This window comes from Mastigoproctus giganteus, chromosome 10 (genome assembly GCF_048544385.1).
Source record: "Mastigoproctus giganteus isolate SK-2022 chromosome 10, ASM4854438v1, whole genome shotgun sequence".
In the NCBI taxonomy this organism is placed as follows: domain Eukaryota; kingdom Metazoa; phylum Arthropoda; class Arachnida; order Uropygi; family Thelyphonidae; genus Mastigoproctus; species Mastigoproctus giganteus.
This window is the reverse complement of record NC_143584.1, coordinates 43,572,276-43,594,672: the sequence shown is the minus strand read 5'-3', so window position 1 is coordinate 43,594,672 and position 22,397 is coordinate 43,572,276. Positions and strand designations below refer to the sequence as shown.

Sequence of the window (22,397 nt, the reverse complement as noted above, 5' to 3'; positions counted from 1 at the left end):
GTCTTCACCCATTCAACCATCCCTTTATCCATAGCAGTACCTTGCATAGATGCAAAATATCTATTCAGTTTGTCAGCAACTTCAGCAGGATCATCAACAGTTAATTTTTTGATATAAAGTGGGCCAATATAACTCATCTCCTTTATTCTAATTTTTACATAAGTAAAGAAGTCTGCTGTTTCTCTGAAACAATGCAAGTGATTCTTGCACTGCTTCTATTGGAACAAGCAGAAGTCTGGAAAGCAAGGTGTCGGGGATTTCAAGGCCTCCGGGGCATCCTCACGAGAGAAGCAAATACATGGGTTGTGTTTCACACAGCCTATGTATTAGTAAGAGTAAGAACTAGTTACTCTAACTAGCAAAAGTAGAGTAAGTCATCAAATTCAGACATTGTGGGGATATCAAAAACATGTTGTCACTCAGATATAAGAGATGCTGATGCCAAATTTGATTATGGGGAGAACAATGGTTACAGATGAGGGGGAAGGACAAGACAGGAGGGGACAAGATTATGCTCTTAATTAAGAAGCACAAAATCTAAGGCAGTGCATCCAGTTTATATGGGTAGCCAATGCAGTGTTGAGTCAGTCCAGTGTGACAATCACCTGGAAAACGAAATGAGAATAGACGTATGTTATAAGTCTAATGACTGTGATGAGTATAACAAACAACTATAAAGAGAAATGGAGTGGGCTAGTACATCAGAATGTTTTATAATGGGAATTCTGTCTTCCCGGATACTGACTGGAACTTGTGAGTTAGTTACTCAAACACTAGCAAGACATTCGGGGATTTACTGGAAGACTGTTTTCTACAGCAGCATGTCAGAAAGCAAACAAGAGAGCAATATTCTTGATCTGATTATCAGCAGTGATTCTTCATGCATTAAAAATCTCCAGATAAAGAACCACTAGGTGCAGTGATCACAGTGTGCTGATATGGGATTTAGTTGTGGGACATAATTTCATAATTTTATATGGTGGGACCATCTGATGATGCTACCAACAGCAAATTCTAAATAGGAAGTAATCATAAAAGATACTACACTTTCCATACCAATTAAGAAATACTATTCCATGGTTAGACCTAAATGGATGTCATATGAACTGATGAAACTTCTGGCAGAGAATAAAAATGCACAGAATGTATGAAATTATCAGGTGATACAGAAACCTATGGTAGATATCTTCCACTTGTAACCATTGACAAAGGAAATTAGGCAAGCTGAAGGCAGATTACAAGAAATCTCTCGCAAAGGAAAGCAGAAAAAACTTCGTTACTTATATTAGCAGTAGAAGGAAGGGGTGGAATCACATTAGTCCACTTGATGTCAATGGTTTAACTGTTGTTGTTGTTGTTGTTATTTGGTTTTTAGGAGCATTAGCAACTAAGGCCATATTGCTCCGGGGCATATGCGGTGGTCATTTCCTTACCTTTCTGCATCCTCCGTATTTGGTGGTCATGGGCTCGAACCCCGGTCTGATCAAGAAGCGTGTGCTACGCACTGCTGCTCCTGCCCACCTGGCTACGGAGGTGCCAGTTTAATTGTTGATGAACCTGCTCAGGTTGCTGACAAACTGAATAGGTATTTTACATCTACATTCATACATGGAGTTTTATAGGGAGGGGAAGCCAGAAGTTCATCAAAATCTAATAGGGTGCTAAATGATTTTGTGAAAACAGAGGAAAGCAGAAGAGAAATTGTTGAAACTTAACATAAAAAGGGGAAAAAAAAAAGGTGACGCAAGTAATTATGGACCTGTTAGCTTAACTTCTGTTCCTGGGAATCTCTGGAACAGAATATTCCCTGGAGCAGACATAATGAAGTCTTTGAAAGAAGTAATGCAGTTCCATCTATACAGGAATGCACTTATAATGCAGTCATTGCATGGATTTGCTAAGAGATGATCTTGTCTGACCAATCTGATTAGATATTATAATGCATTAACAAAGGAACTGGATGCAAAAAAAAATTTTGATATCATATACTTGGATTTCAGGAAAGCTTTTGATACTGTTGCACATAAAAGGCTGCTGTACAAATTGGAGCAGTGTAGTATTAAGGGTACTGCCCTTAATACTACACTTTGTTGTTTTCTATATTTATTAATGATACTGATGAAAGTATATTAGGCTCGTCTAAGTTTTCAGATGATACAAATGTTGGCAGGATGGTAATGACAGTAATCAGGGTAAGGTATTGCAACAAGGTCTAAAAAAAAATTAGCAGATGGGCCAGGAAATGGTAGTTGAAGTTTAACATTGAAATATGTAAAGTACATCATATGGGTAGGAACAACGATCCTAGATAAATGTACTAAATGTGTGATACTAACTACACTCAGAGTACCAGAAAATGAAAGACCTGGGGGTAATTATGCAGTCAAATATGAAGTTCTCTGAGTAATTTAGACAGGCTGCCAGGACAGCTCATGGGGTTTTTCCAATGACATACAGGAACGTTGAGAAGGTGATTACTCCACTGTACAAGGCAATGGTTAGGTCACATCTTGAGTACTGCATACAGGTCTGGAGGCCTTACTTTATGATGGACATAGATCTGCTGGAAAGGATACAAAGAAGAAAATGGGATTGGCAAAGAGAACATAAGTGTTACCAAGAAAGGTCACAATTCTGCAAATTGCAGAACTGTAGCCTTTCTGAGGATTTTTCTTTGAGATCTTACTGAGGTGCTTAAGGTTTTCAGTGCTGATAGCATTCTTCCTCTTCTCAGACTACACACTTGAGAGGACATAAATTCAAACTGAGGAATGATGGTTGCAGGATTGATGCAAGTTTACATTCAGCCAGCAGGGGTTGATTGTTAGAACAAATTTCCATCTGTTGTTTTGTAAGTGGTAGTTTGAATAAATTCAAGGAAGAACTTGTGAAATTATTTGAGGGGTTGGACATGTGATGTGGGAAGGGGTTTTTTTTTTTTTTTTTTTTTTTCTTTTTTGGCTGATGATTTATAAGCTTCCTTCCTTACAAGGAAGGAAGCTTATAAAGCATCAGTAAAATTCATATGCCTCTACTAATAATAATAATAAAGTTTTTATAAACTAGTTCCTTGAAAACTGGGTTTTGCTGTTTATATATAAATTTCAGTATATTACCATGGTGATAGAGGCATATTACAATTTCACATTAAAAAAAAAAAAAAAAAAAAAAAAAAAGACAGCTTAATCTGACAGTGATGGTACTCCAAAGCACAGCAAAATTGGAGGTGGGTTATCTGACAGGTGTCCAACTTTGGTTTTAATTCCTGAAAAATGTTTTTGTTTATTTTTTTGTTTTTTTTTTAATTCTGATTAAACAATGTCAATATCTTATCTTTTCCTAATGGACTGCAGTTCTTATTTTATGTACTTGTTAAGTTTTAATAAAAAATTAAAAATTTTAAAACATGATGTGTTTTACACCTTTCAATTTCAAAAAAAATTAAACAATATATTAAAAAATAAAAAGTATTTAAAATAATTTTTGTAAAAAAAAGCAAAAAACCTTTCCTGGACATAAAACAGAAACATCAGTCTCTTTTTTCATTCCATTTTCCGATTTAAAAGATGGTTAAGTGCACAAAATTTCAAACATACACATGCTTGATATATTTCTAGTTATTATTTGTAAAAGAATAAGATACATAGAACACTTCCATATGATACTCTCCAGAAATTAAAACCAAAACAATTAAAAAATTGAAAATCTTACATTACAGTAAGAAATAATTAACAATAAATAAAAATCAAATCAACACAATTAAAAATCAATTTAACGCAATTAAAAATTAAGTCAAAAATTAATTTAATGAAAAAAAAATTGCAAAACAATTTTCCTTCCTATATTGATATCAACGTAGAACGTATTGAGCATTATAGCTCTGGTTCATACTATCAATTTCTGGTTATCATGTATAAAATATTAAAAAATTAAAAACCATATTATATATTCAATACCATTAGTTAGTTACATTTTCAGATTTATTCCAAAATTTATTTTCAAATTTGGTGTGCTTCAGATCACAAGAAATTTGAAACTAGTATTCCCAGTATCAGGAATACTACTTTCCACAGAGTATCAGTCATTTTGAGAAATATCAGGTTTCATATTATCATCTTTACTATGTGAAAAAACAATAATAAATCTTTCAAAAAAAAAAAAAAACTAGGTAAGACAGTTGATGTTTATTGAACCAGTGCAAGAAGAAAAACAAGTAATCTGAATAAATAAACAGAGTGTCAGCCTTTGCTTATCCAGTACCATGCCACTCTCCTAACAAAAAAGCAAAATAGTTGGGAAGACAGTGATGGGTCACTTGACAGGTTCCTGTACACAATTTCAGTATGAAAACCATAAAAAATCAGTTCAGAAACTACTCAATAAAAGCTTGATTATATTTAGGAAGGCAGAAAAAATTTCAGATTTCTAACCATTGATTAACAGTTAATGTGGGAAAGTCATTTTCAAGGGTCACCTGTCAGATGACCTGCCATCACTGCTGGGTTAGCAATAAAATATTGACTAAGTTGAATGAATGATATGCTTTTTGTTAACTGTGCATTAAGCAGATTATTTAAAGGACAATAATTAAACAGATTAATCTGTTTAATTAAACAGTGTGTTAATCAGATTGTCTATTCAATATAAGTATAAAGAGAATATATTGCTTTGCATGTTACAGCCTGATGAGTAGAGTGTAATAAAATAAAAGTATATACATTTTTTTAACATTAACCTTACTTTGGAACAGGTAGCCAGTATAAAATCATTTAAATCTTTAAACCAGTAAAAAGAATCCTGTTTTCCTTATTATCTCCAATTAGAATTAACTTGATGAAAGGCTTTTGTCTAGGATTGCTCTCGCTCTCTCTCTCAAACCTTCCCAGAATCAATCTACTTTACGTATGTCCCTCTCAGTAGTAAATGTTAATAAGGGATCATTATTGCCTTTACAATATTGAAACAATAATATTAATCTTAAATATTCATTATATGTTCCCTAATCAATAAAGAAAGCAAGTTTCTTGTTCATATAAGTAGGTTTTTTTTTTTTTTTTTTAGCACAGTGAAAAAAAAAAAAAAAAAAAAAAAAAAAAACCCTCTTGGTTAATATTAACTTTCACAAGGCAAGGAATTCTACTGGCAATGCTTGCTTGTTTTGTTAGTTTTTATTACTGGATAATCATTAGAGAGATTTTTTACTCCAAAAAGAGAAATATCTCCTTATTACAATTATTTTCCCTTATTTTAATAAACAATAATGTACACAATTAAAATTCATCAAGTATCATCATTCCCAACATTAAAAAATTACTGAACTGGCATTGGACAAGAACTATGGATGGCACCCAGTGTTTTCATAGGTATACCACGATTTGGCTCATAGGGTGTAGTACGAGGAATCATCTTAATACAATCAATTATGGGACACACTGAGTAGCACAAAGTACAGCCTGTGCAGTTATTTGTTACTTGAGGGAGGTGAGTAAAAGGATTGAAAGTGATGGCCTGATATCCTGAATCATTGCATGCCATATAGCATTTTCCACAGTTGATACACATTGACTGGAAAGCAAAAAAAAAGGAATATTCAAGATGAACCATAATGTGTAAAATTCTAATAATTCACTCACTCACACACACACACACACACACTACTTAAAAAATAGTAAAGGTTGTCTCTTAAGAAACGTGTCTGTAACAAGAAACAGCTTTTGAATTTCAGCAAATGATCATCTGTACTGAATTAAATTGCCAAGGACTAACAAATATACTGAGCAGAACACAGAAATTAATATATCTGCTCCTGTCAATCACACTGGAACACTAGTCTAGCCAGTTTATCGAAGTCCAGTGTTAAGTAATCCATTCCTCTCTTATGGTTAAGCATTGAGGCAACTGAAGTCATGAGCTGTCAGCATATCATTGTAACCAGTTTCTGAGTTTAAAGAAAAACATTAAAAAAAAAAAAAGGACTAAAGACTACAATGAGTGAAAACATGTAGTTATCTTTCTCAGTTATTCTTTCATCATCCAAAAAACTTATTTGTGACAGGAATCGATTTTTCATTTTGAACCTCGAACAGAATGAATTATGCTAGTTTCAAACAGAAGACACTCAATGTAGTGACAGTATAAACATATGAAATTCTCCTCAAGAATTTATAACTGGAATAACTGCCAACTTGCTTTTGCATTTCATTCATGTAGTAGTTTCATATAGTTTTGAATATGACAGACTATATATTTAAGTATTGTATTGTTTTTTGCATTATACAACAGTTAAATATTATCTATATTATTAAATATTTTTTTATTTCCTGTTGTTTGCTCTCCTTCCGGCCCCCTCCCAGGTCTTCTGACCCTCATTCATCTAACACACACACACCAACTTTACAATCTGCTCATGCGATATACCCCTTGTTATGGCACCCCATGTGACGTACACAGGGGGTATATCATAAAAATCCAATCATAAAAATATCCCTTTGTGCCCTTAACCAATCTCCTTGCTCCTCCCTGTATCCTTTCTACTGGTCCACATCTTTCCTAAAGTGGGGTTTCCAAGACTGTATATGATATTTAAGATACAACCCAACCACTTTATTTATTTAATGAAATAATCACCTCTTATCTCTACTAGCAAAGTTCCTACATATCAGGGCTATTCAACACAGTACCCTCAAGTAATGTGGTGACACCCATGAACAGACAACCACATTTTCTGAGAATGCATGTTTGAAGGAAATTCTAGGCATTAATCATCAGAAATTAATCACTATTAGATAAAATTAAGTGTTTCAAGAATTTAAGTTTCTCATCTTTTTCTTAAAAATTAATATTCTATAAAAAACCGAAAATAATAAAACTCAAATTACTTTGAGAAATCCTGCCTATAAATTTTCACAAGAAAATTTATTAGAGTCAACTGAAGTTCATTTCTCCAAATTTGGACAGTTTTGCATAGGAAATTGTGCATACACAGAATGGCAAAAAAGTAATGAGACTGAATTCAAATAAAGCAATATATGGATAAGGAAAATATTTTCTTTCTCATCTCCCTCAAGTCCCTCAAGGGACTGAATACACTTGTTACAGTATTCATACAAGCTTTGGAAAGACCTAGAAAACTCATCTGCTGTGATGGTAATTAGTTCTGTTATCACATTCGTCTGAATGGCATAAAAACTATCAAATTGGTATCCCTTCAACCTCAATTTGATTTTCTGTTTCCTAAGCCCTTTCCGAAGTCTGTGGTAATTACGGACCTTATTCACATTTAACTCACTAGCATTCTCAGTGTTAATCACTGAGAATTCTAATGAGTTAATCAGTGGTCAGTTGCTAGTAAATTGCACACACTGTCCATCAATTTGGAACTGCAGGTCATTTTCAGTATACAAACCTGCACTTGGAGATTTGTATACTGAAATCATCCACTTGGAGGATTCTCTGCTACATCCTCTCTGCCCTCTTTAAAATTAAATATTTGTGCTCAGAACAGAGCCTCATCCCCATAAGCTGTTCATAACATTTTGTGTTTCAATGAGATTTTCCCCCAGCTTTACAACAAACTGGATGCTGATCTGTTGTTCCATTCCTTAGTTTCTGACAATGACAGTGGACATGATGCACAAAGAACTCTGCTACAAAAAAGCAACTTAAGGTCAATCATTTTGGATTGGCAGGACTGCAAAAATCACACTTCTATGCTTCTATAGTGCCCTTTCTCAGAGGGAGCAGAGCACTATAGGAGTCTCGTTTTTAATGAGACTTCTACAGTGCCCCATTGCATTATTGAACTGCATACAAACCTTTGTCATCCCAAGATGGTGCAGGTTTGTATACTGTGTTTTTTCACCAGAATAACTAAGGCTATAAAGTGACAGTGCATTGTGTCACAAAGTAAAACCACAAAGGTTGTCCAGAACATAGCAAAATTAAAAAAAAAAAAACTGTATTAAGGAAAAGAAATCAAAATATGTTGTGGAAAGGGGTGTTCCAAGAGTAATACATTTCTCTCATAATACAATTCCACACAACAAAATAAATTGTGAACCATAAAACCATAACACAAAGTTTCCTCAGAAATGTTCAAAACACCAGTTGCAGGACAACAGGCTCAGACCACTTTGCACTGAAAAATTCTCCAAACATGCAAAAGGTAAGATATGGTCTGAAATATAACTGAACATATAATTCAGCCCCAAGTGAGTTATTTACTTTTAGCTTCAATAATTTCTCTTGCACTTTCCTCTCAGTTATCATAAAATCATTTAGCTCTCAGTTAGAATAAGGTATATTTCTGGCATCCCTATCCCAAAAAACTTGCTAGTAAATTGTATACTTTGTCCACCAATTCGGGGCTGCAGGTCAGTTTCAGTCATCCACTTTGAGAATCATTTGCCACATCCTCTGCCCTCTTTAAACAGCTTATTACCTATTTCCATCAAAATTTTTATAAATTTATGACTGCTGTCTCCTGTCCTTCAACACCTTTAATTCGCTGATGGACAATCCTGCCTACCTTGATCAGCTCAAATTTGTACAACTTATGAGAAACTGCTGCATCAATGCCTTACCAAAATCCAACTTGCAAGTTTTTTTGTTTTTTTTATGCATCCAACTGTTTTATAACCTCATTATAGTAATTTACTAGATTTGAGAGGAAAGATCTCCATGAAACCATCTTGAGAATTCATTTACAATGCCATTCCTGTCAAAATCCTGGAGGCCTATAGCACACTCCTACTCTCAATTTTGATCTCCCAATGCTTATGTCACACCAAACTGACTCAACACTGCACTGTCCAGCGATGTCGACTGGCTTCACTTCCTTGGTTTTTATGTGTTTCTTAACTAATAGCATAACCCCTCCCCCCTTCCTATCCTGTCTATCCTTTCTGTAGACGTTGTACTCCCCAAATTGCAGTTCTGCATCCCCTATATCTGTGTGACACCACGTCTCTGATATCCAAACAATATCTGCCTTTGATGTTTTGAGCAATACCTCAAATTCATCAAATTTATTTACTAAACTCCTAGCATTGGTGTACACGCAAGTATACCTGCACCTGTTTCTATTCTTAGCTACCCTAACACAACCCATGTGTTTACTTGTACCGCAATGGCTCCCAGCAGTCTCTGAAATACCATGCATCTTGTTTTTCAGGCTTCTGCTCATTCTAATAGAAGCAGTGCAAGAATCTCTTTCACCTCTGCCAGTGGCTACTGTCAATCTATTGGTCTTTGTCTCCCCCCAAGCTAGCAGTTTTCCGACCCACCTAACACTGCCTCGACAGCATCAGCAAATATTCTTGCACCCTTTCTATTTAAGTGTATCCCATCCCTGTAGAAGCAATCTCTCCTGTTAACAAGTACAGTCCAGGCTGAAAAAAATTCTACCCCTTGAGCCTTGCACAATCTTTCCAGGGCCGAATTGATCGACAAGGCTCTCATCATATACTCCCTCCTATCGTGTCTGGGCAGAATTGCAGACACTTTCAAATTCAACCCTAATTCTCGGCTTTTGTTCAACAGTGACCTGTACTTGATAAGTAATTCTGCCGGTCTCCTACTCTTAATACTTTTAACCAGGCCAACGATGTTTAACTTCCATTTTCTTTTTCTAATGTGTAGAAATAAATTTTATATGGATTACCATTTTTTATATCCATGTAAACGTGCATGCATGTGCTCATTGACTAATTTGCATGTTGCATGGGGTGAAAAACTTGGTTTAACTTATGGAAGGCCCTATTCCCTCTACTGAAAGCTAACTATATCTCTGACTGAAGTGACCTTTAAGAATTCCTCCAATCTCTAATGGAACTTAAACACAGACCATCTCAAATTAATGACAAGTTTCAAATCCAATATTCTCTCATTTGAAACACTAGAATCTTTAGATTTCATATTTGTAAGATGAGAAAAAGCTTATATTCTGGTAAATTCCCAAAAATATGGAAAGGAGTTCCTTAGGGGAGAAAACACTAGGTTATATTCTGTCAACATGAATTACCTGCCAAAAGTGCACTAAAAAGCCAAATAATGTTATATTTTAAATGCAGAAAATGTAACACTATTTGGACAATGAAGTGTAAACTGATTTGTTTTGATCATTAAAAAAAGTAAAGTGCAGCCATTATCAACCCACTGCAGGATGGAAGCCTCCTCAACAATTCATGCTGAGGGAAATGGACCATAATCTGCCACGCTGGTCCAGTGCGGGTTGGCAGATCGACCGTATTCAGCAGTCAGGGGCTTGAACCCCAGTCAACTCAAAGAGCATGAGCTACTGCACTCCCGCTCCTGCCCACTCAGCTACAGATTTGATCATTACATATACAAATACTACACCATGAGCAGCAGATATTGCAAGCATCTGCTGCTTGTGCTGTGAAAATAGACCTTTAATTTTCTTTAATGATTACTTATTAACTGCATTGTTTAGAATTTAAGGCAATGTGTCTAAGCTCACAAAGTGTCAGTATAAGGGCACAAAGAGTGATATTGTTGTACACATTGGCACTAATGATATTAAGAGTAGGAGACCGGTAGAATTACTTAACAAGTACAGGTCACTGTTGAAAAAAAAACAGTGAATTAGGGTTGAATTCGAAAGTGTCTGCAATTCTGCCCAGACACGATAGGAGGAAGTATATGATAAGAGCCTTGTCGATCAATTTGGCCCTGGAAAGATTGTGCAAGGCTCAAGGGGTAGAATTTTTTTTCAGCCTGGTCTGTACATGTTAACAGGAGAGACTGCTTCTACAGGGATGGGATACACTTAAATAGAAAGGGTGCAAGAATATTTGCTAATGCTAGCGAGGCAGTGTTAGGTGGGTCGGAAAACTGCTAGATTGGGGGGGGACACAAGGACTAATAGATTAACAGTAGCCACTGGCAGAGGTGAAAGAGATTCTTGCACTGCTTCTATTGGAAGGAGCAGCAGCCTGGAAAACAAGATGCAGAGTATTTCAGAGACTGCTGTTTATGTAAACTCTAGAAGGAAAGGGATGAATCAGATTGGTCCAATGGATATTGATGGTTCAACTGTTGATGATCTTGGTGATGATCCAAACAGCTGCTCAGAGTGAGCAGCTGTTTGGAAGAAAAGTAATGCCGAGAGCGAAAGAGAAAACCAAGTTTTTTAGATGCAGAGGAAGCAATATTTGTAATGTGCTTGTACCAAGAGAGATTAGAAGTCAGGGTAATCACCAAAAGAGATATATCATATTGGCTAGAAATTGGAGTGTTATCAAAGATAAGCATAGGAGCAGAAGAATCCTTTTTGCGAGATATATAAGACAAGATTGAGTTTTAGAGGGGTTGAAATCAACTAAGTTGTCTTTGCCCCACTGGAGAATTACCTGAAGATCGGCATTTAAGGAATTGGTAGCAGATTTTCGAGAAGTGAAGCTGATTGAGCAGGACAAGGTTTCTCAAAATGGAAAGTGGAATGCAATGTGCTATCATCGGCAAAACTCTGGATAGGATTTCCAGTCAATGGAAGAAGGTCATTAATATACAAGAGGAAAAGAGTGGCGGAACGAACTGAACCTTGGGGGACACCGGCAATAGTGGAGAAGTTAGAAGACAGAGAGCCATCTACCATCACCCTCAGTGAGCGATCAGAGAGAAAACTGGATAACCAATTACTAAAAACAGTTGGCAAACCATAAGATGGAAGCTTGTTTAGAAGACCTTTATGCCAAATACAATCGAAAGCCTTTGAGATGTGAAGAGCAACTACTTGTGTTTCACCGAACCTTTCCATTGAATTTCTCCATAAATGGGTAACATAAGCCAGAATATCACCAGTGGATCGACACTGATGGAATCGTTGGTCAGACGGAAGGTTTCTAAGTAGTTTAAGAGTTGGCAGTTAATTGATTTCTCCATTACGTTAGAAAGAGTAGAAGTAATTGCAATAGGATAAATTGGATGGGAGGGATTTGTCACCCTTTTTAGGATCTGGCTGGATATGAGCAAATTTCCAAGCAGAAGGAAAAACATCTTTGGAATAAGAAAGTGAAAAAAGGCGGCAAAGTATATGAGTAAGTTTAGGAGCACAGGTTTTGAAAACAAGTGGAGAAATATCATCGGGACCTGGAGCTTTCTTAGCATCAAGATTCGTCAAAATCCTTCTGACATCCTTTTGACGGAAGACCACAGGAGGCATTGAATGGAGCGTGTTGGGAACGGTGGGAGGTGTTTTTCCAAGATCATTAATACATGAGTTGGAAGAAAAATGGGATGCTAGCAGGTCAGCTTTATCCTTGGCTGAAGTGATAACAGAACCATCTGGTTTGGACAGAGGTGGGAGCAGAAATGGGCAAAAGTTGCAGCCAATAGCTTTGGCAAGAGACCAGAATGCTCGGCTACCATTAGGCCAAGAAGCAAGTTTTCTACTCTAAGCCTGTTCAAACTCTAGTTTGGACTGATTAATAACTGCTTTACAATTATTGCGAGCTTTGGTGTAGGCAGAATATGAAACTGAAGAATTAGAAACAAGCCAATTACAATATGCAACATTCTTCTCTTGAACAGCCTTAGCATATTTATTGAAAAACCAAGTTTTAGATAAAGGATGAGATTTTAAAGTGGAGTGTGGGATAAAGGATTCCATTCCTGCAAGAATAATTTCACTGACACGATCTGAGCAAGCGTTGACATCAGAAGTTTTGAAACAGTAATTCGACCAAGGAAAAGAAGTCTCGTAGGTCATCCCATTTTGCATTATTGTAATGCCAAACAACATGAGGTTTGGAATAGCCATGAGATAAAGGTGCCATTGGAGAAGAGACAATCACCAAGTTGTAATCTGAAGTGCCTAAATGACTTCTCACTTCGACCGTGTACTTAAGAAGGGTTGTTTGTGAGAAAAAGATCAAGCTTATTGGCTGTATGATTAGGATTGTCCGGTATTCTTGTAGGTAAATGAACAATCTGTGCTATGTCATTGGTAACTGCAAAGCCTCAGCATCTCGACCTGCTGGGTCAGTGTGACTAGAAAACGGAAGCCAGATGGAGTTGTGAACATTAAAATCGCCAAGGAAAATTCCCTCACTGTTAGGAAAGTTGGACTGAAGAAAGTCAAGTTGCAAAGAGAGGAAGTCAAAGAGCTCCAAGTGGTTAGTGGAGTTGGAGAACGGTAGAGACAACAGATGAATCTTGCTCAGAATAATCATTTGAGAGGGCATAAATTCAAATTGAGGAAACACAGATGTGTGAAAGTTTGCCTTTAGCCAGCGAGTGGTTGGTAGGTGGAACAGACTTCCATCCTTTGTTGTGAAAGTTGATAGCCTAAATAAATTTAAGGCTGAGCTGGACAGGTACTTGGAACGAACAAAGGGGTGAAATGAGTGTGTTTTTTTTTTTGTTTTTTTTGCTGACCTTGCATAAGCTTGCTTTCTTGCATCATATGCCTCCACTAATGCTAAAATGCTATTATTTCTGTAATATGGGCTGAAATTTTGCAAGGATGAAAAAACCAAACTTTCTGAGGGTTGAGACAAAGTCAGCAAAGGTTCTTTCCATTTTGATGAAAAGTAGAATAAGTGTCAGAAAAATTTATTCTATCATTATGCCTGTTGTCATCATTATATTATGATGATATGGACAAATGTTCAAATTGAAAATGAAACAAAAGCTATTGACTGACGTTATTAGTTTGAAAAGACGACTGAATATTGGTGAGTCAGTTTGCTGTAAAGGTTTTTAAAATGTCAAGACTATATGTAGCCGACTGGGCTAGCCAGGTAGGAAAGTGCTTGCCTGGCAACTCAAAGGTTGCGGGTTCAAATCCCGCCTCAGGCTTGGATCAGAGTAAAATGCAAAAACTTTGGGAGGTGCATTATGGCCACAGAAGCCGATGCACCAACAACTAACAAAAAAACTATATGTATAAGCAGTGTAAATCCAACTGAATGACATTTCCAAGATGGGTTTCATGAGGCTAGATAGTTCATCTTGAATCAGTTCTAGGATAGCTGGCTGCTGTTGATATCAGTGGATAGCAGCACACTCACTGAGTTGTTATTCAAGTTTTGGTCAACATCCAAGGATAGAGCATGGGGACCTGATTTATCTCTCTTTCTCTGAGAATGAGGGATTCATTTAGAAAATGCACCCTGTATAGGGGTCATTGATATTTCTGAAATTAATTATTAATAAAATAATTACATTTTTTCATTAATAAATTAATTATGTTTTTCATTAATAATTATTTAATAATTTTTTTATGTTTTCATTTGTATGATTAAGTTGATTCATTTTGTGAATAATTGTTTGAGTATCCCGGAAGTATCGGGAGGCTGTAAGCCCCTGGCTTTATGACCAGGAAGGGCAATAAAGATTCTCTCTCTCTCCCTAAATGATTGGGTAAAAGTACAACTATATTCATGTTGTGCACTGCTCGATTCCCCTCACAACCTCCCATCATTTGCAACAACTTCAGTGTTCCAGAAACAGAACCAGATAGAGCGAAGAACAGTGAACACTTGATGAACCTTTAGATCCAACAAGTGCATTCAAAATTAATATCAGCAATCTTGATATGTATGTCACCTCTTATGATAGCTGTTAATCACTGGATAATTGTTCAAGGTAAATCAGAATGTTACTACTACATTTAAGCCAAACTCAGACCTATTCTTTTCCCATTTTTCCACCAGCACAATGCTCATACTGCTAATGTTGTGTATACTTTTAAGGTGAGGAAATTTTTCTGGCAACCGAGCATACATTTCTCAACTTTTTGAAGTGACAGATAGGTCTTTTCCACATGGTGCAAGAGTTAATGTTACAGTATTTTTTTCAAAATATTGATTGTGATACAATAATAAATGATGCAGCTAACCACAACAAATTATTAGAAAGAGATTTAATTTAAGAAATTTACTATTTCCTCTACAATTACAATTTAATCCAAGATAATAACTCAACCCATACTGCAACGATCTATACCAATCAGAGTATTGTAAGAATTTCTGTAATCTCAAAGTGTCAGAGTGGAAACACAGCACTGACTTTCATTCAGATGAGTAAGAATTCCAATTGGATTAATAAGGATGCTAATGTGTGTAAATACATTATCATCCTTAACCCAACCTCTTAGCACATCCTTAACACAGTCTAAACACAACTTCTCCTAAAGGTGCATTCTTTATTAAGATGCACTCAAATTTTATTAAGATGGACACAGTTATAAAGATAACTGTGATTATTTTTATTTACAATTTATGATTTAGGTAAATTCAATATACACAACTACAATTTATGTATGAGGCCTGACATTGCCAAGTGGTCATGAGAAAGAGTGCAGTAGCAAGTGCTTTTTGACTGGACCAGAGTTCAAGCCTGTGACTGCTAAATACAATTAACATTTGTGTTGATGATTTATTGTAAACTCTACTGACCTGGTGGTCGTGCCAGAGTATAACCAAAAACATTTATGTACATCCAATATACACAACTAAAGTTTATATATATGATTTTTGCATATACATGTATCATATACATGATTATACATAAACTACAAGAGTTATAGGAATTTGGCTAGTTTTACCCAAGTACAATTGTTTTCTATGAGGAAACTAACTAACAAATTCTCGCTTACATTGGGGTACCAGGAACTTAACCCCCATATACTCTGAGACCCTACTGTACATTATTTTTTTAAAAGTATGAAAATCACAAGCATTAATAAACATAATATAATATAACTATAAACTAAAATTATAAACTATAATTTATAGCACTACACATGCATTTTAAATGACTAAACTTTATCATATGGTCCTTAATGTATGACATTAATATTCATAGAGCTTTTAGTATCAGTGATTTTGCGTAGATATAGTACTGCAAATAGGTTGCTCAAGGGTTCAAATCATGTAGGTTGGCGACAGATAGTTAAATTTATTATCTATATTATAACTACTTATAATTTACAAACATAATGTTATTGCATAATACACATAACTTAAACTTGATAGGAGATATAGAATATACAGGGTGTCTCAAAAATATTGGCACAAACATTTAGGGGAGGTAGGTAACATCTAAAGGAATGTGAATCGCATAGGAACCCATAATCGGAAATGTCACGAGAAAGTAGTAGCAGAGGCAGAAGAAAAGAAATGACACAAGACAGTAATTAGTGGCAAACATTTATTTGACATAATATTAACAATGGAGTACAAGATGGATGCATTTCATGATGTTACAACAGATGCTCGAAGGTTCCACTATGAGATGCGATGCATGCGTGACACCGACGCAGCATGGATTGGCAGACATGGTCAAACACACCTGGAGTTTCTTTGACAGTAGCAGCAGAGCAGACGAGTCTCGCCACGAGATCCATTTCCGTCTCCACAGGCGATTTATACACGATAGATTTGAGGGCCCCTCACAGAAAGAAATCAAGGCTCGATAGATCAGGTGAGAGCGTGGGGGGGCCAGGCCAGGCAACGGCTCCACCACGGCCAATCCATCGATGCCCAAAACGCCTGTTCAAATGGTCACAAACACACCTTCCATAATGGGCAGGCGCCCCGTCATGTTGAAACCAAATGTTGCGTCTCACATTTGCTGGAACATCATCAAGTAACCCTGATAGACCTTGTTCAAGAAAGATCTGATATTTAGCAGAGTTCATGCGGGATGGCAACAGGTATGGGCCGACTAAGCCGTCACCGACCATATCTACCGACACATTTATTGCGAAGCGATGTTGTGCCGCATGGGGGCGCACACCATGTGGGTTGTCGTGAGCCCACACATGAGCATTGTGCTGATTGAATAAGCCTTCCCGAGTGAAATAAGCCTCATCCGTGAACAAAACATAGGCTGGAAAATTCAAGTCTTGAACACTTTCTTGGAGAAACCACTGCGCAAAAGCCACACGTGCAGGATGATCTTGGGGGAGCAGTAACTGAACCCTTTGGAGATGAAAGGGGTGTAAGGAATCGTCGTGCCAGACACGCTGTACATTGGAACGAGACACTCCTAAGGCAGAGGCAACGGCACGTGTGCTGGTAGTAGGATTATTCTGGACGGCATTCAACACACTTTCTTCCATGGCGGGAGTTTGCGTCGAACGTGGTGTGACCGCACTACTCCTGTTACCTCTAAATGACCCATAATCGCACAAATTTTGATATACACACTCAAACAAACGGTGGTCCGGTACATGTCTGTCTGGGAAGCGTTCTCCATAAATTCGTTGAGCGGCTCGTCCATTGCCCTCTGCTAATCCATACACTAGGTGCATGTCTGCCAGCTCACAGTTCGTATATCGATGCATGCTCTTCATGCGGCGACTACTGCTTGAATGAGTAAACTAGAAATTTTCCCCTCTCGCAAACTGATCAACAGTGCCGTCTACCGACTTACGGTGACGTTTCCAGTTATGGGTTCCTATGCAATTCACATTCCTTTAGATGTTACCTACCTCCGCTAAACATTTGTACCAATATTTTTGAGACACCCTGTATATAAAATAAACTTGGTAGGAGATGTGAAATACATATACTGTAAGTTCAATATTGAATTTTTATATATTCAATAACAAACTTTATAGCACACCTGGTGCATAGTGTTATTACTGCATTAGGATATAGGTTCAGTGTAGTATTTTTAATTATGTTGAATTTGAACCAAAATCATGCCTCTGAACAGAGTAGCAAAGCAAAAGGCTCAAGGTAGTGGGAGTGCCATGGCTTGGAATACTGAGGGGGGGTTATGCCTTATGAAATACACTACATGTTTGATGTTTGTGGAGCTGTCAAGAATGGGTCATGGCATTGCCAAGAGGGATGTCATTTTATGTGCTTGATGTAAAGAGTGTGAGAATGTTATGCACCAACTCAGAGTTGTTATGGGCCTTTTATGAGAGCTTGAGGAACAGGGTGGATGCCCTCAAAAGAATTTAAACTGTGGGCCCATCAAGCTCTCAGCTTCCCATATCAATGCCAGAGCTGCATTTGATCATCAGGCAACACAGCGGCAATCCCAATGGTAAAATTCTCTGGTCCCACAGGAGCGAATTGTTGTTGGTGACTGTTGTCATGGAAATGGGAAATATATTGCACAAAAAGGTTAAATGGAATAGGACCAGGGTATGTTTGCCTGGAACAAAAGTTGATAATGTTGTAGAGCAGATATCTTTTAAGGACACAAAAGGTGATACTGTTATACATGTTGGCACTAATAACATTAAGAGTAGGAGATCTGTACACTTATTTAACAAGTACAGATCAATATTAAAAAAAAAGTCACAAGTTAGGGCTAAATTTGATAGTGTCTGCAATTCTGCTCTGCCCAGATATGAGAGGAGGGAGTAAATGTTGAGAGTCCTGTCAATCAATTTGGCCCTGGAGAGAATATGAAAGGCTCATGGGGGACAATTTTTCTCAGCATGGTCTGTGCTTCTTAACAGGAGAGACTGTTTTTACAGGGAGGGTATACACTTAAACAAAAAGGGTGCAAGAATATTTGCTGATACTATCAAGTTAGTATTAGCTGGGTCAGAAAACTGCTAGCTTGGGGGAATTCAAATACTAATAGATTAACAGTAGCTGAACTGTGGTGAAAGTGATTCTTGCACTGCTTCTATTGGAATGAGCAGCAGACTGAAAACAAGGTGTTTGGGATTTCAAGAACTGCTGAGAATCATCATAGAACAAGTAAATACATGGGCTGTGTTAGGATAACTAAGAGTGAGACCAGGTGTGTGTGTATACTTGTATGTACACCAATGCTAAGAATATAGTAAATAAATTTGATGAATTTGAAGTGCTGGTCAAAACGTCAAAAGCAGATATTGTTGGAATATCAGAGACGTGGTGTCAAACAGATATAAGGAATACAAAACTTAAATTTTGGGAGTAAAATGTGTACAGAAAGGATAGACAGGATAGGAACGGAGGAGGGATTAGGCTGTTAGTTAAAAAACACAAAATCTAAGGCAGTGCATCAAGTTGAGATTGGAGGACAGTGCAATGTTGAGTCAGTTCGGTGTGACAAAAACACTGGGAAAACAAAAATGAGAGTAGGATAGTTTGACTGTTATAAGCCAAATGACTCTGATGAATACAGTTGAAATAGACTGGGCTAGTAAATCAGAGTGTCTTATAATGGGGGATTTTAACTTTCCAGATATTGACTGAAACTTGTGGGTTGGTTACTGTTCAAGGTTTAGAGCTAAATGGATGTCAGATGAAATAATGAGACTTGTGGTAGAGATGAAAAATGCATGAGATGCATATAAATTATCAGTTGACACATAAGCCTATAGTAGATATAAGGTAGTCTGTAATCAAGTCACAAAGGATGGTTAGGCAAGCGAATGCAGATTACAAGAAATCTTTGGCAAACGATGCAAAGAAAAACAGCAAAGACTTCTTTACTTATGTAAACTCTAGAAGGAAGGGGATGAATCAGATTGGTTCACTTGAAATTGATAGTTTGACTGTTGATGATCCTGCTCAGGTAGTTTGACAAAATGAATAAGTATTTTGCATGTACAGTTACACATGAGGAATTCTATAGGTAAGTGAAAGCCAGGAGTTTATCAAACTCTAACATGGAGCTAAATGATTTTGTAATAGCTGAAAGCAAAGTGGAGGAGCAATTGTTGAAGTTAAACATAAGAAAGGCACCTGGGATAGATGGGATCAATCCAGTTATATTAAAGGAGGTAGCAAAGGAAGTAAGCAAACCTTTAGTCATAGTGATGAGCACACCTTGGACTCAGGGGAGGTCACCATGGGTTAGAGATTGAAAATGTATCTCAAATTCACAAAGGGGATCAAAGGGTAACACAAGTAATTATAGACCTGTTAGTTTAACTTCTGTTCAAGGGAAAATAATGCAGTCACTGGTTAAAGATTCATTACAGGATCATCTAGACAAGACAGCAGTTATAGTTCAGAAACAAAATGGGTTTGTTAAGGGGGAGCCTTGTCCTTGTCTTTCCAATTTGATTGGATAATACAATGTGGTCACAAAGGAAATGGCTGCTGCAAAAAACAATTTTGATATTATATACTTTAATTTCAGGAAAGCTTTTGATAGTGTTGCACATGTAAGACTGCTGTACAAATTGAGTAGGGCAAGTTGAGCAGGGCATTAAGGGCAAGTTGCTGCTTTGGATAAAGGGATGGTTGAGTGTGAGAAGACAGAGTGGTAATCAATGGATACCGCTCTTTGTGGACTAATGTTATAAGTGAGCCCCCCCCCGAGTTTCATGTTGGGCCCATTGTTCTTTTCTATACTTATCAATGATATTGATGAAGGTATATCAGGCTTAATATCCAAGTTTTCAGAGGATACAAAGGTTGGCAGGGTTGTAAATGACAGTACACTATTGCAACAGGATCTAGAAATGTTGGGCAGATGTGCTGAGAGGGTGGCAAGTGAAGTTTAACGTTGACAAATGCAAACTACTGCATATGGGTAGCAGTAACCGGAGAGTAACATACCAATTGTTGGTACTACGCTCAAGGTAGTGGAGAATGAAAAAGACCTGGGAATAATTGTGCAGTCAGATATGAAGTTTTCTGAACAGTGCAGATAGGCTGCCACAGCAGCCCATGGGTCTTTTCAATGATAATAATAATAAAATTCTTTAATAAGTTAAATGGTATACATTTGTGATTCCATGCACAGATAACCAGAGGAATCTTACAAAACATTAACTATACAATTGACCAAGCACAGAAATACAAAGCTCAGCTACAAAATAATCATTAAAAACAAAATATCAAAATAGAAAATTAATCTTAATTAAAACAAACAAGACTACAAATTAAGCATAACAAAAAAAAAAAATTATATCAGCACATTAGGACCAGCACTTGCACACCTATCCTTTACATACAGTAAGATAGGCGAAGATGTCATCTCAATATGACTTGTCAATAGAACATAAGTCGATGTCGAGCATGTTGAAAGTGTCCAAAGTCACATTTGGGAAGTGTCTATTGAAACTCTAACCTCTGGAGCCTTGAGCACAGGTGCCTTCCTGGCAAATGCCAACCAACTGTGTTCCAGGTGTTCATGCTTAGATGAACACAGATCAAGAAATACCTTTATTCCTGATATACAGGAATTTTTCCTAGCAGGGATAAGGATGTGATTATCTGTTTGTATAAGGCAATGGTCAGGCCACACCTTGAATACTGGCTACAAGTCATGAGGCCTCATTTTTGGATGGATGTAGAGCTGCTGGAACAAGTACAAAAAAAAAAAAAGGGTAATGAGATTGGTAATGGGAACAAAGGGTTGTTCTTACCAATAAAGGCTTAAATTTGAAAATTGCAAAATCTGGAGACTCAGCACCTGCAAGGTGATCTGACTGAGGTGTATAAGGCTTTGAATGGTTTGAGCAAGCTCAATGCTGATGGGATTCTTTCTCTTGCTCAGATTATGCACTTGAGGGATTATAAATTCAAATGAGGAAAGACAGTTGTGGAATAGATGTGCAGAAATTTGCCTTTTGCCAGCAGATTGTTGATTGCAGGAACAAACTTCCATCTGTCATGGAAATTTATAGTTTAAATAAATTCATGGAAAAACTGGACAAACTTTTGGAGTGAATGGATAGGTGAAATAGGAAGTAGGTTTTTTTGGCTGATGATGTATAAGCTTGCTTTCTTGCATCATATGCCTCTACTAATGCTAACAATGTGTATTTTGATCCTCTCTTTTCATAAGCTGCAAAGAACCACTAATCAGCCTTCTTAACTTTCTAATATTATCTATATCCTAAATACACTTTTACTTCCTTTTATAAAGAAAATGTAATTATACATAATCATACCTCATCAATTTCTGCTACTACTTGTTGTGTTATATCCAAATCTCCAAAAGTTCCAATCCTTAAGAGAGCTTTGGCAATTAGGTCCTGAAAAAATCAAAATGGTGTGAGCATATCACCAATGTAAGAGAACATTACATGGTATTAGCTTAAAAATGCATAACATATTGCTACATGTCTAAAGTGCAGTCATAGTTTTAACAGCAGAGAAGTGGTAATGGACAGATATAAAGATGAAACTATGCATCCTTAAATTGTAGAAACTACAAGTATGGTATGTTTTGGATGCAATTAGTGCAATATTCATTTTTATATTATACTAAGTAAATGTCCATTTTGTTGATGGTGGCATATTTAAAAAAAATTATAAAAGAACCCTTTGCAGAGACAAATAAATAACAGGTAACAACTGTTATTTATAACTGAATTCATAATTCATTTATAGAAATGATACAACTGAATACTTTCAACAGAACTTACTAGTTAATCAGGCTGTTCAGCAAACAATAATTAAAAATAGAAAAAAAAATAATAAAACTGCAAAACTTCAAATCTGTGGACAGTCTAA

General features: G+C 36.7%; 1 protein-coding gene across 1 annotated transcript in view; it reads right to left on the bottom strand.

Moving 5' to 3' along the window:
- Positions 1-5,310: 5,310 nt before the first annotated feature.
- su(r) (dihydropyrimidine dehydrogenase su(r)) overlaps positions 5,311-22,397 on the bottom strand; it is a 466,373-nt gene continuing 449,286 nt past the window's right edge. Inside the window, exons 24-25 of the mRNA XM_090382920.1 lie at positions 21,833-21,916; positions 5,311-5,565 (exon numbers count right to left, since the gene is read on the bottom strand). Of these exons, the coding sequence (XP_090239046.1) occupies positions 5,311-5,565; positions 21,833-21,916 (339 nt within the window). The remainder of the gene's footprint in view (positions 5,566-21,832; positions 21,917-22,397) is intronic.